Genomic DNA, 18,875 nt, shown 5'->3' with positions numbered 1-18,875 from the left:
TAATTTTCTCTATAGCACATAAGTGATTGCTTTAAAATAAATAATTAAATATATAGTGTTTCTGTCACCATAATTTTGCCAAGTAAGACTTGTTTCAGTATCAACATAATTTGTTGATCCTGGAGCAACATTCCAGTCTTAAAATTTTGCCCTACCCCTATCTCTACCCCTGAACCTAACCCTACTCATAACTTATCCCTAAAATCAGAGGAAAATGATAGAAGAATAACACTGATGTAGAAGAACCTAACCCTGGTTGGAAGCCTAAACTTGACATAAACTTGTCCCTCAAATCTAATTGGTTCATTGGAATGTTGTTCCAGGATCAACAAAGATGTTGATCAAGGAACATGCATTTGGTGAAATTAAATTCACCAGCATGTATGATTGTGCGATTGTGTTTCTTTGCCCTTACCATCTTGGCTGGGTCTCAGTGAAATGTGGCAAAGTCCCTGGACCTGCCCCAGGGCCCACAGGGCCTCCTCCATAGTGGTGTCTTCCAGAACCATTTGTACAGTTCTCTGCTCCTGCTCATACTTCAGCTATAAATATACATTTTTTGCTTTGATTAGTTCCCACTCAATTTAACTGCTGCTAAAAAAACCCTGAATATCTCTCTCCAGGGATATATATAGTAGTTACACATAAAACATTATACACATAACATACACATAACACATTACAGACGTCTATAATTCAATGTTAGGCTGCATAGATTAGGTCAGCCGGAACTGGGAACACTTTCCATAAATCCTGTGAGTACTATAAATGTACTTGTTACATCTTAAAGAGGGGGTTGACTGCAATTTCACTTTTTTCATTTTAAATAGTGTGTAATGTTGCTGTTGGTGCATGAACAGTATCTGCAAAGTTGCAGAGCTGAAAGTTCAGTGTAAGCAGAGATATCGTCTTTTAAAAATCAGGAAGTATATTGCCTACAAAAACGACTCGATTGGGACTACAGCTGGGTTATGGTACGTCACTAACCCACACATTTGCATCAACCCCTCCCTCAGAATATGCAGAAAATGGCATGCGCATATTTCTGAGGCACATCGACTTGTTGAGTGTGTTGTTCACGCAGCTGTCAGGTCTTCTGTGTTCGGGCTTCCCATGGACGCTATACTTCCTCAACAATGGATACAATTTATGTTTGATTATGTTCCTGAAAATGACGATCGTAATCTAGCTCTCTGTGCTGCGCATTTTACGGAAGACAGCTTCCAGAATCTCCACGAGTTCAACACCGGATTCAACAAGAAACTGTTACTAAAACATGAAGCAGTTCCGACTTTAAAAACAAGAGGCAGCAGTGTTGGGCCACAATCTGTAAGTAGCTAGGCTAAGACTTCATCATTTTAAATGTATTTGCATGTATAATTCCAGACGTAGCCTTGTTTTATTTTTTTCAAATGCCAGCGCTGGCTTTATAGCCACTACTAGTTAGCCTATGCTGTTTTGTGTCTACGACAAACGCGTACAAACATTATGGACCTGAATTTTCTATACAAATGTCAACAAAGACGGAGTCCCACAAGGGTCAAAACACTTGCAATAAATCATGCAATGTTGAAACAGAGGAAGTCAAGACTCTTTCAAATGGTTAATCATGCCAGAATCATCTGGAACTCTGAATCAAAACCTAAAGGAATATTGGGAGGACATATACATTTAAGAAGCATACTGCCAAAGATAGACCAAATACATAATTTACTTATTGATTCTAATTTAGATTTTTTGTGTATATCTGAGACTTGGCTGAATCATAATGTTCCTACTGCCTTAATTAGTATACCAGAATATACTTGCTACAGGAGAGATAGGGATAAAGGAACGGGTGGGGGCGTTTTAATTTATATTAGGGAGCATTTTAAAAGTGTAGAACTTGAACTGAATGTGAACATGGAGTGCTTGGGACTGAATGTAATTCTCTCTCCAAAAATTAAGTTTAATATAGTTGTGCTCTATAATCCTCTAAGTCATGATTTGAATTTTTACAACGAATTGAAAAATCTTCTTTCTCTCGCAGACAATCGCTGTGAATGTATGATATTTGGGGACTTTAATATTAATGGTTAAAAGTGGCAAACTACAATTAAAATCAACTATGGAGAAATTTAAATTCAAACAACTGATTGATAGACCTACTCGAATCACTAGAAAGAGTGAAACTCTTATTGACCTGATTTTTACTAATCAGAGAGAGTAACAAAAACTTATAATCTCATCACTGGCCTTTCAGATCACAACATGACACTGATAGTGAGAAAACTAAAAAAACGTTTACTTCACCATTACAAAACAGAAAATTCAACCATATCAACAGGAATACCTAAGTCCCAAGAAGCAAATTTTGAACACGATTTAAGGGAAGCTAACTGGGAAAGGGTAATCAAAGAAACAGATCTAAACCACAGTGCAAGCAATTTTAACTCTGTGTTAGGGGACCTAATAAGTAAATATACAAAAACCTGGAAAAAGACACCAAAAAAATACCATCTTCCATGGTTTAATAGTGACATACTTCAGATCATTAAAAGGCGAGAAATTGCACTTAAAAAGTCTTAAAAAAAATTAATACTGATCACGTTACTTATACGAGCTTGAGGAACAAAGTAGTATCAGCGTGCGAAAGGCCAAGACTAATTACTTCTCTAAATTAATTGAAGAAGCCGGTGGAAATAGTTCTAAATTGTGGCAACATATAAATAGAATAACCAATTCAAGTAGACAAAAACACTTACAAATAAATGGTCTTAAAGATGGTCAGGTCCAGACTCATGGTAATGAGGCTATTGCAAATGTTTTTAATACTTTTTTTATTAATTCCGTACAAGAAGCAAGTAATTTTAAATATATCAAGTCATCTCCTGAAGAGTTTGACAATGCTCACACAGACTTCTTCTGTATTAAAGAGGTATCCTGTGATAAAGTTAAAAAGGTGATTGTAAATATGAGCAACTCCATGTCTAAGGACATATACAACATACACGCTACACTAATTAAGAGATATGGAAGCTGTCTGTTAGAGCCAATTACTTATTTAATAAATTTGTCAATACAAACAAAAACGTTCCCAGAGGGCTGGAAAACAGCAATAATTACACCAATCTATAAAACGGGTGATAAGGATTTGGCAAGCAATTATAGGCCTATTGCTATTCTTCCTGTAGTCTCAAAAGTTCAGGAAAAGATTGTTGCCGAGCAATTAGCGGAACATTTAGAGTCCAAGCTGCTTTATCCACTGCAGTTTGGATTTAGAGACAAATACTCCACCGAAACAGCAAACTGTTATTTACTCGACAAAATTAAGGAATCACTGGACGAAGGAAATGTTGTCGGAGCAGTGTTCCTGGACCTAAAAAAGGCCTTTGACACTGTCAATCACAGTATTTTATTACAACAATTAAATCTTTTTAAAATGTCTTCTGAATCTTTGCAGTGGTTTAGGTCGTATTTGAGCGAAAGACAGCAATGTGTTAGGGTAAATGGGGTGAGGTCAACTCTGCAAGCCAATAATATGGGAGTACTGCAAGGGTCTGTGCTTGCCCCATTGTTGTTTACTATGTATATAAATGACCTACCAAAATGCTGTCTGGGCATAAACTGTCAGATGTATGCGGATGACACTGTCCATGTTTCCGCTAAAACATCTAGTCTGGCAGGTGAACACCTGACAAAAGCATTAATTAATATTTCTAAATGGCTCGAGTCATCCCATTTATCCCTTAATGTTAAGAAAACAGTCTCTATGTGTTTCTCCATACGAAATAGGCCTTTAAGTGATATATTTGAGGTTCAGATAGAAAAAGAAGTAATAGAAGTAGTTAACGAAGTCAAGTACTTCGTCCTTGGGATTATTGTAGATAACAATTTAAAATTTGACAATCATGTTAAGTACATATGTAAAAAGGTCAAACCAAATATAAACTGTTTTCGATTTATAAGAAGAGATCTGTCTTGTCACACTGCAAAACTCTACATGCATGCGATGATATTCTCACATCTATCATATTGCATTACATCATGGTCACAAGCATCCCCATCCAAACTAAAACCTATTTTCTCCATCTACAAACAGACAATAAAAATTATGGACCGGAAACCTATGAAGTGGCATCATTGTGATGTTTTAACAAAGCATCAGCTTATGGGCTTCGACAGTTTTATTGATTTTAATTTTATCAAATTGGTCTATAAATGTTTAAATAATCATGTTTCACCAATGTTCTCTGAATTAGTAAGCAGACGGCAAAGTTCTCATAGGGCGAACACAAGGGCCACTGTCAGAGGTGACTGTCTAGTTCCAAAGTGTAAGAGCTCTTTTGTTCAGTCTGCTTTCTCTGTAAAGGGGCCAAAACTCTGGAATGCTTTGCCCACTAATTTAAAACTAGAGAGGAAAACTGGTTGCCCACTGGTTTAAAACTGGTTGCCCACTGAAGCTAAGCAGGGCTGAGCCTGGTTAGTACCTGGATGGGAGACCTTCTGAGAAAGCCAGGTTGCTGCTGGAAGAGGTGTTAGTGAGGCCAGCAGGAGGTGCTCACCCTGTGGTCTGTGTGGGTCCTAATGCCCCAGTATAGTAATGGGGATACTATACTGTCAAAGAGCACCGTCCTTCGGATGAGACGTTAAACCGACGGATGAGACGTTAAACCGAGGTCCTGACTCTCTGTGGTCATTAAAATTCCCAGGATGTCTTTCGAAAGAGAAGGGGTGTAACCTCCTAATCATCCCCATCTATACCAATTGGCTTCATCACCGTCTCCTCTCCACCAGTAAGCTGGTGTGTGGTGAGCGTTCTGGCGCACTATGGCTGCCGTCGCATCATCCAGGTGGATGCTGCACACTGGTGGTGGTTGAGGAGATTCCCCTCTCTATGTAAAGCGCTTTGAGTGTCCAGAAAAAGCGCTATATAAATGTAATGAATTATTATTATTATTATTATTCTGATACTTGTTGTTTTTATTTTTTATTTATTTATTTTTTCTCCCTTGTTACTGTATTTTATTTTATTTTTAAAAGCCTCCCGTGGACAGGTGTTGAAAATTAGCATGTATGCTATAATCACTAAAAACAAATGCATATGGCTCGTCCAATGTAATTGTATGTCCATGTCAAATAAAGATATAAATAAATAAATAAATAAAAATAAGTACTAATGTTTTAAACGTATTTTTCATGTATATATGCTTTATGACGTTATTTTCGATTTGATCAAGAACGTGAACATGCCAATGCTGTTTGAGTATAACATTAGTAGCCAGTCAGTTGCTATTGTTGCCAGTCAGATGCTATTGTGTAAAATAAACGTGTATAAATTTAAAAAATGTAGCAAGTTATCATTCAGAAACGTTTAGTAAGAGCTGTAGTATGTGGTGAGGTTCTGCTTGACTCTCTTCATCGCAGCTTTCTCGGTCTGATTATGCCTGAAACTGATACTGCAGTTCGACACATATTTACATCTGGACCGGAGCTCATGACATGCACGTTTCGCACGTAAAGGTAATGGGCGTTAACCTTCCGGACAACGTGAGCGACAGTTTAGCCAATCACAACACACCGGGCCAAACTAACCAATCTGAGCCCACTACGTGTTTCTGAGGGAGTGTTTTCATAGAATCAGGAAGTGAACCGCTCGTTCAGGGGACAGAGGATAGCGCGGCTGACAATAAACGTGAAGTTTATGAAAAATAAGACTTTTAAAAAAAGAAAAACCACGAATACATATATTGCAACCCATAAATACAATCATGTAAAGAAGAAAAGCAGTCAACCCCCCCTTTAAGAAGGATGGTGTCTATGCTAATATTATGCTCTCTGTTTATCCCAAGGTTTACTGCAGTCCGCCGGATCCAGGCCGTATCCAGATCGGATGCAGGACCTGCGTCTGGACACGACGACAACACAGTCCTGAAGTGTAAACTAGTATCTCCCCAGTGAAGGCCTCCTACCCTTCCCTTTAACTCTGTACAGATAAAACATTGTCGGGATAATTCCAGTTCTATGCGGAATTGATAAATAATTCTTTATTATACTGTAAATTATTAAGGCCAGACAAGTAGTTTGTTGAGGGTTGGTTTGTAAAGAAGGACTACACGCCTGCGTTTACATTCAAATGCGCATACCTATAGACTAAACACGTGATGCGCAGAGATAACCTTTTTTCATAATTTTTCAAGGCACCTTCGAATCTATTTCAGGGTTTGCGTTCTCGAGCCACCAGGCACTGTTGAGAGTGTTGAGTGTTTTCTGTTAGAACGGTGTCGTGTTAATGGCCCCGAAGTAAATATCTAATTATCTTTGCAACAGAAGTGAATCAAAACTCAAAACTAACTTTAGCTGGACAATAACTTTACTCAAGAGCTGCTATAAGCCAAAACAAGATATGTTACTGTAGATCTGTTACTGTACTATTATCACTGTAAAGCAACTTTGAAACAAACTACATTGTTAAAAGCACCATATAAATGACTTCACTATCAAGTTAGACTGGTTCCCACTCCCCACCTCCCCATAGATTAAGCCCTGTCTGTTAAGAATTAGGCTTTAGCTCAATTAGGACATTTAAGTAGCTTTTATAAACGTGCCTAAACACTTTATAAATATTACTGGTGTGCATCTTGAGACAAAACATTGGCAGTGACATATTTTAAGAGATTCCAGTGCAAGTCAGTTCAGACAGCTCAAACATGCATTTTATCCTGGGACAAGACTTAGGTCTTGTCCGTGAACCCGGCCATAAGTGTTATTATAACCAAATCTTCTTCAAACAAAAATTATAGTGTTCAGAATCTAGATGTTCTCACCTGAAGTATCTGAGTTCCAGAGCTGATGCCACTGGTATGAGCAGATGATCCTTCGGTCACATGATGCACGAACACACCGGTCTTATTACCCCCAATGACCTGTAGTTGGTTCAATAGCATTTCTCCTTGAAAAACCACGGTGAGTGCGCGACCAGTGACACGCAGGGCCTGAGGTCTGGAGCGCATTAGGAAGGGAGGAGCTGATGCTCTTGAGACACTAGATTTATACAAAATTACATGATTTTTTTTAGCAGTGTGACAATTTTAAATTAATAAATGTGATAATAATCTTTAGTTTTTATTTTACCTGTCAGTAGGGATTCTCTTGTGAAGTGATGTGGTAGATTTTGACTCGTTCAAATTATTTCCTATCAAAATGGAGATCAACAAGACATACTTCCACTACATGCCAATATGCCAAATAAAATGACTCAATTCTGATTGTGTTGTGCCATTGCCACTTATAATTCAGAAAAATATATTTTAAATATGTAATGGAAGTATGTCATGGTGCTGAGTACAAATATTCCATTTACTAACTGATTAAGAGAATCAAGTCTACAAACTGAAGAGTAGAAATGACCAAATTCTTTGAGACAGTAAATGAATGGAAAAAAATATGTTGTTATACTGCAACATAAAGAAAACCTTTTTAGTATATTTTGATTTAATAGTACATTTCTTGTTTGTCAATGAAAGGTTGTTTGTTATTCATCACTTGAATTGTGAACTCCAACCAGAAATTGTACAATACTTTTGTCTTATTTTTGAATATTATTATCTTATTCCTGACACCTTTGGCCAGAAAAGTGTGCTTGTTCTTCAAAAATAAAAGACACTTGGTTTGATTGAGTGATGCAATACAAAAACGTTTTTAAGTGCATTTTGGGGCACTTTATATAACTGAGTGAAAGCATAAACGTTTGTGACTTTGGGTAACCACAGTGTAATGTAGGGGGACGTAACAGTACCTGTAGGAATGACAACATAATCAAAAGAGTCATCGGTCAGCTCCTGACTGCTGAAAACGGAACAAAGAGGTTGTTTTTTTTTTAATTATGTTGTATACCAGTTCTCTGGAGAATCTGCATGCAAACTTCCTCTCTCTGAGGTCAGAAGTTATTTTTAGATAGGCTTACTAAACAACAACTTTATCTCCACCACAAGGTGAATGTACATACGGAAACATTGTTGGCTTATGAGTTAGTTTTATTATAGTGTGTCTGAGTCATGGGCACATACAATGTAATGTTAAGATTTTAGAGACAAGGAAACAGGAAACACTAATTAATGGTTTAATAACCCTGTAGATGACACACAGACAATAAAAAGAAAGAAAAGTGCCCTAAGTCCTGTTTCCCACTCCACGCAAAAAACAGGGTGTAAACATTACCTATTAATTTTGGTGACCATATTAAAGCAGCATTATGACATTTTAGAAATTTTGCTCTCAGGGTCCCCCTACAGTTGGGAAACAGTATTGTCTTCTACTACTGTCGTAAAATCTGTCTTGGTTACACTGGGGAATATACGCGTGCATTTGTTGACAAGCGGTACCGAATTCTGCAGAAGGAAGTTCTCACATCTTGGGCAGACTCCAGTCTTGCGTGTGAAATGTCTTCATCCCAGGTACATTGGCATTTATTTCAGCATGTCTTATGAATATACTGTCATGGGCTTTAATTTTTTCAACTTCAAAAGATTGCGTAGCTCACGTTTACAATCCAGCGTCTTTATAGTAACGTTAACCTATTGGCTAGTGGCTTCTGTTTTACATAATGGATATGCTAATTCAATGTTTGTGTGGTAGATAATAGCCATATCGTTAGTTTTAAAATATCAAGCTGCAATGAATCTGCAAATTTAAAAAAATCGATTTGCATTATAGCCTAGACACTTTCTAGGCTATAGGCAAGACACTTTCACCAGAAAAATAAATAACAAACATGACTTATAAGCCTGCAGACATAGGATAGTTATCCTAACCGATTATTTTGTCCGTCTAATCATGTATTATTTACTTGCAAGAATGTAGCCCCTACCAAACTCAGTAATCAGTATACTTTCACGTCTCGAGCTGGTGCAAGCTGCCCGCCCCGGCTCTACGGGGATGCTTGAGTGTCTTAAGCGCCCTCAAAAGAAAGCAATGCAGTATACATTGGATGCAGCGCGGTGCGAAGCTACACAACACATTACCAACAGTAAACTGATCACGCACAGCGCGCGCGCTCTGTTTCTGACGCAGTTCACATTTGCTAGGCGGGAGAAGATTGATGCACCGGACTGGAGTCGGAGGACTTAGTTACGTTTTTTCGTTCATTTTGGCGTACCCCCAAAAATGACCTTTAGGAGCGAGGAACTCTTGGATCAGTCGGAAACCCCTCTTCCCTCCTCCTCCTTTGGCTCACGCCAGCGAGCTAAAGCTGCACCAATATTGATCCTCGTCCAGCCTTTTATTTAGCCACTCTCCCTTTTTCTCTTTCTACTGTCCTCCGACAAAACCTTTGGCTTCTTGGTTTTACTTGCTGCTTGCAACATACAGAGGGGGAAAAAAACGCTCTTCGGGCTCTCGCGTCGGAATTTGAGGAAGTGGGGGAAGTGACGTATGCCGTAAAGCAGTGGAATTTTGTAGTTATTTTTGTGCTCGGGTTCCTACCCGCACCTCGAAGTTACAGAGTGCCAGTAAAAGCGATACAGACACTGTCAGGCTATGGTAGACCTGTTATTCAACTTTTGTAAGTGGATGTACCATCTCAAGGGTTTTGGACAAATATTATAAAGGTTGAAAAAGTTGCATAGTGCTGCTTTAACAGGTTTGAAAGCGTCTACAAGGCTTGATGCAAATTCCACATGCAGTGACATTCAAACAGCACTTTCTATTCAGTAAATATGACTAAATCCAGATGATTTGAACATTTTAAAGCATTGGTTTGGATTCTGGTCTGTGGAGACTGTGGAGACTCACTCTGGTCTTTGTTGACTCTCAGCATTTTGGTCAACATTATGTTGTTTTAAAAGTGCTTTATAAATAAACTGAACTAATGAAAGTATGAAAATGGGTTTAAAGGTGGTCCTTCTCATCATGTAAATTAGATTATACAATTATCAAGTTAATTTATTACAATAATATAATAATTCTCAGTGGGCAACCATTATAAAATGTCAATTAAAAGTAACAACTCACTGTAGCCAAGCTGAAAAAATCAATACCAAACTGTTATTTTCACAATTTTCCAGTTTACTGCTACGGACCAGATGAGCTGCTCACCTGTAAATGTCTTCCATGTCACTTCTGGAGTGTGTCACATCTGGAAAGTGTAACTCTCGTCTACGAAGAGATTCAGAACAGGGGGGCTCCACTTGATTGGAATTGATACTGTTGATTACTTCATCATTGAGCTGTACACACAAAACATATATTAAAAATCTATAAAAAAAAAAAATTAAAAAAAAGCTCTATATATTCTACCTAATGCCATCAGGCAGAATAATGCTTTTTCTTTCTTTAGAGCCCATTCTCACATTAACAAATGCAAACAAAGTTATTGTTCCTAACACAGCATACAGTTGACAAAAATTCAGTATAAGTGTAAAGACACATTCACACCAAGAACGATAAATATAATAACCATATTAGCATCCACACCAATTGACAATGAAGTTCTGTTTATAAAGCTTTTTTTAGAGTTGGATGGATTTTGGGTGGCCAATCATAGGCTGGAAAAAAATTGCTTGATCAAGTGTGGACCATTTTTAAAGCTTTATCTATGGTTTTCATAATAGTTATTGTTCTTTAATGTATGTACTTTGTGCTCTTGTTTGCACTAACACTGTCAAACTGCATTCCAGTAATGCCTATATGTATCACATAAAAAGTGCTGTAACTGCATGTTACAGCACAAATATGGGGGGGAAACGAATAGGACAAATATGCATGAAAAGCAGTATCTGTAATTAAGAAAACGTCTCGGTTACGTACGTTACGTCGGATGACGGAGAATGGGGGTCCCTCGTGTAATCACGCCACCTTCACAGCTGTCTTCCAGTGCCCTGCGAAAGTCTGATCCCCTGTCGTGAACATAGCACGGACGAGGAGTCCTACTTAGCACAGGAATACCAAGGTAGGGGAGCATATCTCAGAGGAGATATGCCGCAGTATGCCTACCCGTAGGGAGGACTTAAGAATACACATATGGCCCAAGGGGCTTCATATGGAGGAACACTGGAGTCACCAACCGAAGGGTGTCTAGAAATTTAACTTCAAGGGAGGCAAGGTGGCTTGCCGAGGGAAGACACATGCTCAGAGAGGCTTACAGTGGACAATGCACATGTGGAGGTTGCTAGCAGGAACCATGCACACGGAGGCACTTAGCCGACGTCCAGGCAACAGACACTGGCGCCAGCATCAACAGTGCTGGAGGACTCAGGGCTTCAATAGAAGGCTCAGCTGAGGAATAATCACACTTATCCAGTCCGTGAAGTGGAATGGCGAGCAAGCGAAGACACCTGAGCGGGTCCAGTACTGGCCGGGTGAGCGAGTACAAGAGAGGACACATTCTCCACTCGGAGATTATAGAATCTGATTATAGAATGTGTTGGGTGTCGCCCAGCCTGCAGCTCTGCAGATGTCTGCTAGCGAGGCACTATGCGCTAGAGCCCAAGAGGAAGCCACACTCCGGGTGGAGTGGGCTAGGGCTGCACGATTAATCGAATTTTAATCACGATCACGATTTTGGCTTCCCACGATCACATTCGCTCACATTCGATCGAGCGATATTTAAAATCATCATTCACAGCGTCATCCATTCACAGAACGCTCCATTTATCAAAGGTTTTTTTTTTTTGCAAAGCCAATCTAGCGCTCCGTAAACAACTGTCTGATCACGTGCCTCCACGAGCTCCAGTGCGCAAGAGAGAAGTGTATCTGCGCGCGAGCTACAGTGATCAAGAGAGACGAGTGTCCAAGCGCGCTGAAAAGTGCGCAAAGGGTAGCATCCTCGAAATTCCGGCTTCCAAGGATCCTTCCTTGACATTGAGAAACACCTCGAGACGATGGTGTCTGTGTGCGAGCGACACGGAGCGACAGCACACGAGAGATACCGGTTGTAGACTGAGTGAAAGTGCGCGTGAGAGACCGAGTGTGTGAGCATTAGTAAATTGCATTAGTAAATCGGTATACATACTACATAGTAATATATAATTACTATATAAGAGGCATGAAAATTCGATTAATGGACTCCAATAATCAGTAGGCTAATACAAACATCTTGTTTTGAACTATTGTTTAATAAATAGAAATAATTCAACCACATAAACTTTCAATATGGAGGATTAAATAGATTAAATGTATGCAGTAAGACTTCACAAAATCACTAACACTGTACCACAACATTTTCCATTTTTTAAGTGTCAAATAACAATGACTCATCCATTAATGGAACTTCCATGCAGAGTTCTGCCTTGACATGTTCTCATTTGGTTACATTGTGTTATGGAATATTTGTTTTTTGTTTTTAATGATTGTATATTTTGCGCGTTTTATTCACATCCATTATGGCAGGTACAATGCAAGTTTATAGTTTGCTTCGGGCTTCCTAAAATATATTTACACAATGTAAAATGTAAAATAGTGCCCTGTTGAAGTTCTGCTACATTTTATTTATTGTTTTCTTTATTTTTATTTATTCTTTAAAGAGATGCACTGAATTTTGGTGAATGAGAGCACCTGTTTTATTTTAATGCACAGTTGTACATTAGCAGGAATGTAGCACAATATGAATGTGAAAGCAGTTATAATTAGCCTATGTGACAATAACATTTGTTCTGGTTAAAATTAACAAATAATTGTGATAAATAATCGTGATCTCAATATTGATCAAAATAATCGTGATTATCATTTTGGCCCAAATCGTGCAGCCCTAGAGTGTGCTGTCACACCAAGGGGGGCACGGTCGACCTTGCTGCTGGTAAGCCAAAGCGATGGTGTCCACTATCCAGTGAGACAACCTCTGCTTTGATAGAGCCCTTCCCTTCTGGCTCCCACCATAACAGACAAAGAGCTGGTCTGAGGTCCTGAAACACCGTGTTCTGTCTACGTAAGCCCGGAGGGCACGTACTGGACAGAGCAGTGCCAAAGCTGGATCTGCCTCCACCAGGGGCAGCGCTTGCAGGTTCACCACCTGGTCCCGGAAGGGAGTGGTAGGAACCTTGGGCACATATCCAGGCCGGGGTCTCAGGATCACGTGAGAGTAGGCCGGCCCGAATTCCAGGCACGCTTCGTCAACGGAGAATGCATGCAGGTCCCCCACCCTCTTGATGGAGGCCAGTGCAACCAGGAGCATTGTCTTCATTGACAGGAATTTAATCTCAACTGATTGCAGAGGCTCGAAGGGAGGTCTCTGCAGGGCGCTTAAGACCACTGAGAGGTCCCAAGAGGGTACGAGAGGAGGGCGAGGAGGATTCAGTCTCCTCGCTCCCCTCAGGAACCTGATGATCAGGTCGTGCTTTCCCAGGGACATACCATCAACTGCTTCGTGATATGCGGCAATAGCGGCCACATACACCTTCAGGGTGGAGGGAGATAGCCTTTTCTCCAACCCATCTTGCAGGAAGGAAAGCACAACACTGATCGACCATCTCCTGGAGTCTTCTCGGCGAGAAGAGCACCAGTTGATGAAGAGGTTCCACTTCAATGCATAGACGTGTCTAGCGGAAGTGATGGTAGCCACCACCGCAGGTGGCAGGGTACTCAAACCTGCCTCGTCCCGTCCAGGAGCCACACGTGGAGTCTCCAAAGATCGGGACGAGGGTGCCATAGGTTGCCCCGTCTCTGAGAAAGGAGGTCCTTCCTCAGAGAAATTAGCCAAGGAGGTGCTGTCGCGAGGATTATCAGTTCGGAAAACCAGGTCTTGGTGGGCCAATATGGAGCGACCAACAAGACCTGCTCCTCGTTATCCTTGATCTTGCACAGAGTCCGTGTGAGAAGGCTCACTGGGGGAAACACATACTTGCGTAGGCCCCGCAGCCAGCTGTGCACCAACGCAATGAGATGAGTCGTGGGAAGCGAACAGATCTATCTGTGCCTCCCCGAACTGGTCCCACATCAGCTGGACTGACTGGGGATGGAGTCGCCATTCACCAGAGACTGGACGGATCCGTAACAGCTCGTCGGCTGCCAGGTTCCGCTCTTCTGGAATGTTAATAGCACGAAGGGACCCCAGGTGCTTCTGACTCCATAATTGGAGGTGGCGTGCGAGTTGCGGCATCCGACGTGAGCGTAGACCACCCTGATGGTTGATGTACGCTTCTGTCGCGGTATTGCCTGAACGGAGTAGTACGTATTGACCTCTGAGCAATGCTCGAAAGCGGTGCAGGGCAAGGCGTACTGCCAGCAACTCGAGGCAATTGATATGCAGAAGGCGTTGGGGTCCTGTCCAGGAACCCACGGCTGCATGTCCATTGCACATGGCACCCCAACACGTGGCAGAGGCATCTGTGGAGACAACAATATGCCTGGAAACTCGCTGCAGGGGGACTCCGGCCTGTAAGAAGCTGAGGTTCGTCCACGGGAAGAAGGTCTGATGACAGATTGGAGTTACTGGAACTCTGAGCATGCCGCGATGCCATGCCCACCTCGGGACTCGATCGCGAAGCCACAGCTGAAGCGGACTCATATGAAGCAATCCGAGCGGCGTTGCCGCGGCTGCGGATGCCATATGCCCCAGGAGCCTCTGAAAAAGTTTCAGTGGGACCGCACTCTTGCCCTCAAACTGTCGAAGACAAGTCAGCAGTGAGTGTGTGCGCTCGCTCGTAAGCTGCGCGGACATGGCGACCGAGTCTATCTCCATACTGAGAAAAGAGATCCTCTGCACAGGGCAAAGTTTGCTCTTCTCCCAGTTGACCCAAAGGCCCAGACGGGCTAGATGCCGGAGCACAAGGTCTCTGTGTTCGCAGCCCTGATCTCGAGAGTGTGCTAAGATCAGCCAATCGTCGAGATAGTTCAGGACGCGAACCCCGTGATCGCAAAGGGGAGCAAGGGCTGCCTCGATGACCTTCGTAAAGATGCAAGGAGACAGAGCCAACCAGAATGGGAGAACCGCGTACTGATATGCCTGTCCCTCGAAAGCAAACCGAAGAAACGGTCTGTGTCAAGGTGAAATGGAGACATGAAAGTACACGTCCTTCAGGTCTATCGCTGCAAACCAATCCTGGGGCCAAACACATTCGAAAATGCGTTTGGCCGTGAGCATCTTGAACGGCAGTCGGTGAAGAGTGCGGTTCAAAACACGCAGATCGAGGATCGGTCGTAACCCATCGGTCTTTTTGAGGACAATTAAGTAGGGGCTGTAGAACCCTGACCTCATCTCGGCTCAAGGGACAGTCTCTATAGCACCCTTCGCCAGCAGGGTGACAACCTTCGCTCTCATGATCGCCACCATGATTGCCACCGACCATCGTAAAGCGGACTCCCCGGAAACGGGGAGGAGACCGTGCGACCTGAATCGCATAGCCGAGCCTGATAGTTCGGGTGACCCAACGGGACAGATTGGGGAGCTCAACCAAGCCCCCAAAAACTGATCCAGTGGAATCATCTGAGCCACAGGGATGACCCACGTGAGTGCACAATCAGGCTCCGCGCCCCAACAGAGGAGACCAGGGAAGGACCAGCGTTCCACGGGGCCTGCTCTGCCGGGGGTCTGGCGATAGAGGGTGATGAGAGTGGCGTGGTCCGGAGACGACACGCACTGCCATCCGCACCCTCAGAGACAGAGGAGGATGAGAGTGGCGAGGCGCTGGGGCATTGCGCACTGCCATCCTGCTCTGTGTGCTCAGAGATGGAATGCAGCTCTTTGAAAGAAAGATTCTCCCCCAGCCCTCCACCGGGGGAAGGAGTGGGCCTGCGACCACTCCCTAAAAGAACTGCAAGCCATATCTGAGCTGCCCGTGATGGGAGCGCCGCAGCAGGGCTGGTACGGGCAGGGGCGCCTTCCTGCGACCACCTCCATGGCCCGGCCCAGTGCTGCTGGGGCCGGGTGGGAGGGGGCGGAAGTCGCAGGAGGGCGCTTTCGGTGGCAAGCGGACTGAGGCGTCTGAGCCTGCGGCTGGTTTTGGCAGCAGAAAGCCGCAGGGTCAGACAAAAAAGCCACAGTCTACTTCGGGGCGGCAGAGAACTGTTGGGCAGAGTTCTCGACCACGCCGCCGAAGAGGCCAGCCTGGGATATTGGGAAGTTGAGGAACTGGTTCTCTCAGCCTTGCGCACATCAACCAGGTTAAGCCAGAAATGTCTGACCACGCATGTGGACATCACCTGACTCAGGGAGCATGCGGTCACCTTCGTCGCTCGTAGAGCAAGTTCGGTGATGGCAGACAGCTCAAGGATGAGCCCTGAATCAGCCCTAACCTCGTCCATGTCACTGAATACCCAGAAGGATGGCAATAACACACAGTGAGTTGGCAGCCTGCCCCGCAGCTCTACAGGTCCCCGCCACCGGAGTAGACAAGAACCTACAGGCATTGGAGGGGTGCTTAGGGTTGCCACGCCAGGTGGAGGCGCTGTGGGGACACATAAGTGTTGCCACAGAACACTCCACAGGGGGGAACCCCAGTGTACCCAAGACTGCAGCCTCTACGAAGGCAGAGAAGGCGGTAGAGGCCGCTGAGCGGTCGTGAAAAGTCAAAGGAGACTTCCACAATCTCACGGCCTCTTCATGCACATCCGGGTAGAAAGGATTTGGGATCACCACCCCCAAAAACTCGGGACATGTCAGAATTTTCCACACAAACCCGATACTCGTGGCAGCCCGGGAAAGCATAGCTGTGAACTCTGAATCAAACTCGCTATGCTAGCACATCCGAGGACAGCAGCACAGACGAGCCATCTCCAGAGGACTCCAGCTCACCTTGTGATGTAGCGATAAACATGATTTCATCAGCTGGGGGACCGAATGAAAACGCGGGCCCAAACTCACTCTGGACCACGTGGGTTGCAATGTGAAAGACGGGGTGTGGACCGAGGAATTTTCATCGGTTTAGTTCCAGACCTGACGCCTTAGATCACCTTGGCCACCAGTCGAAGTATTATCTCATGTGGAGAAAATAGTTTGGGTTGTGGAAGGGGACTCTCACTCTAATGAGCTCATTAACTCTCGACCGTTATGGATACCGCCGTCACACCAACACCAGAGAGTTTACTCGTCTCGAAGAGGTAAGTCACAGTAGTAAACTCAGATTGTGTGGCTTGTGGCGTGAAGAAGTTCTCTTGGCTCCGAAGCGAAAACATACTGCGGTTGTGTCCGCTTCCTCCTTTTATACTCACGAGGTGAGGTGCGGATACGCTATGCAAATTCTGCAGACCCATGGCATTTCCTTGCCATTGGCTCGTTTTTTAATACTCGAAGAGAATTGGCTTTCTAGGCGAAACCCCCATTCTCCATCATCTGACGTAACTCGGAGTGTCTACGAAAGGGAACTTTCATTTGTCAGTAGTTTTGTTTTGTTAATTTGTGCTGTTTAGGGGTGGGGTTATCTGAGATCCAGTACATGTATATATATATATATCACACTAGGGTGGAGAATTGAAACTCCAGCAAATAATCACTACGTCACTAACCTTGCAAACTTCGACACATTCAATGATAATTTCATTCTCAAAAAAACAAAAAAAAACAAAACAAAAAAAACAAAGAAGAGTAGGAAAGTTTTGGGTCATACCACGTCATAATATTGTGCACTGTTGCTTAGTAACATGCATTCTGTCACTGAAAACTGGCCTGTCAATCATACTGTCACAGTTAAAATCCTTATAAACACTCCCCATTTCATTTAATTAAAGTTAGATGTTGGATTTTTAGTAACTCTGTGACATAATATTAAGAATCAAGGCCCTTTCTTAACCGTCAATTTCACCAACATCCTTCATGTTTTTAGTTAGTTTTTTACTTTTTATTAGTTTTTGTAGTTTTGAAACAAATCCTCCAATGATCTGTGGGCAATATCAGCCTTTAGTGTGCATGGATCCATTCTTCGAAAATCTACTGGAAAGTGCAGACTCTCTGGGGACTTTTTGCATACTCTTTTCAAAATGCTGTGGTTTGGGACAAACTTTTCTCACATACTATTTAGAATGCATAATATCCACATTATTATTACTACGCAGAGTCAGTATATTCACATTATTCTCTGTCGACTATCTGAGGCTAAGCCTAATGTTGCGTCCCAAATGACGCACTACACTATGCACTAATACACTATGCATTTATTTATACACTACTACATCCGTGTAGTGTATGAATTTTATAAAAAAATGTGTCATTCAACATCGGAGTCTGATAGCCCCTCAGCTACGTAATTAAAGCTGCAACAGTTAAGTGCATAAAGTGTTCAAAATTTTACATTTCGTTTTTTTCAGTTAAGTGTATCAGAGTATTTAAAGGATACTTTTCTATTTGGAAATTTCAGTATGAACACACTACTCACACTATTTATACGACAAGACTGCATACCCAGCAAACAAATTTAGGTTCTGGGAACGTTAGTTTTTGGTTCCCAGAACGTTCCTAGAACTTTCCCTTAAGGTTAAGGGAACGTTCCCTGAACATTCTCCTTACGTTATAAAAATGTAACTTAAAAATAACTTACATGGAACGTTCCTATAACGTTCTTGTTTGGTTCCCAAAAAAATAAACTCATGGGACCATTCGGGGAACATTCTGTGTTTGCTGGGTAGAATGGTGCATAAGTACACAAATTGGGGCACAGCTTAAGTATAAGTAAGCAATAAGTCACACTAGGCTTATATAAGTACACATTAACAGTATAAATGTACCTCAAATGAGCTGAAAGACTCAGGAAGGATTGCTTTCAAGCGACACAGCCGTTTTCTGTGTGTGGGGCTGGAAGGAGGGTCCTCGCTGCTCTCACAACTGATCTTCCTGTCCTACTCATTCAAGAGACATAACATTAAAGGAGCATTTCACCCATTGCAATATTAATCTTTATTGAAAGTGGATCATATATGTAGTCAAAATGTAAAGAATTTTTTTAATTTGGTGCCCTCTTGACTGAGAAAAG

General features: G+C 42.5%; 1 protein-coding gene across 3 annotated transcripts in view; it reads right to left on the bottom strand.

The window, feature by feature from the left end:
* The window catches only part of LOC120486146 (caspase recruitment domain-containing protein 14), a 66,486-nt gene that overhangs the window by 35,846 nt on the left and 11,765 nt on the right, over nucleotides 1-18,875 (bottom strand). For 2 of the 3 annotated variants that reach the window (XR_016169467.1, XM_089134084.1), the window contains exons 10-15: nucleotides 18,631-18,741; nucleotides 10,075-10,205; nucleotides 7,778-7,827; nucleotides 7,114-7,174; nucleotides 6,807-7,023; nucleotides 416-542 (exon numbers count right to left, since the gene is read on the bottom strand). Coding sequence is in view for 2 of the 3 variants with exons in the window: in XM_089134084.1 (XP_088990210.1) it covers nucleotides 416-542; nucleotides 6,807-7,023; nucleotides 7,114-7,174; nucleotides 7,778-7,827; nucleotides 10,075-10,205; nucleotides 18,631-18,741 (697 nt within the window). In the remaining variant the exon portion in view is untranslated. The remainder of the gene's footprint in view (nucleotides 1-415; nucleotides 543-6,806; nucleotides 7,024-7,113; nucleotides 7,175-7,777; nucleotides 7,828-10,074; nucleotides 10,206-18,630; nucleotides 18,742-18,875) is intronic. The other variant, XM_089134085.1, reaches the window with a different exon arrangement.

This window comes from Pimephales promelas, chromosome 8 (genome assembly GCF_988280905.1).
Source record: "Pimephales promelas chromosome 8, fPimPro1.hap1.1, whole genome shotgun sequence".
NCBI classification, from domain to species: Eukaryota; Metazoa; Chordata; class Actinopteri; order Cypriniformes; family Leuciscidae; genus Pimephales; species Pimephales promelas.
The sequence above is the reverse complement of the archived record's forward strand: the minus strand, read 5'-3'. Positions and strand labels throughout refer to the sequence as shown.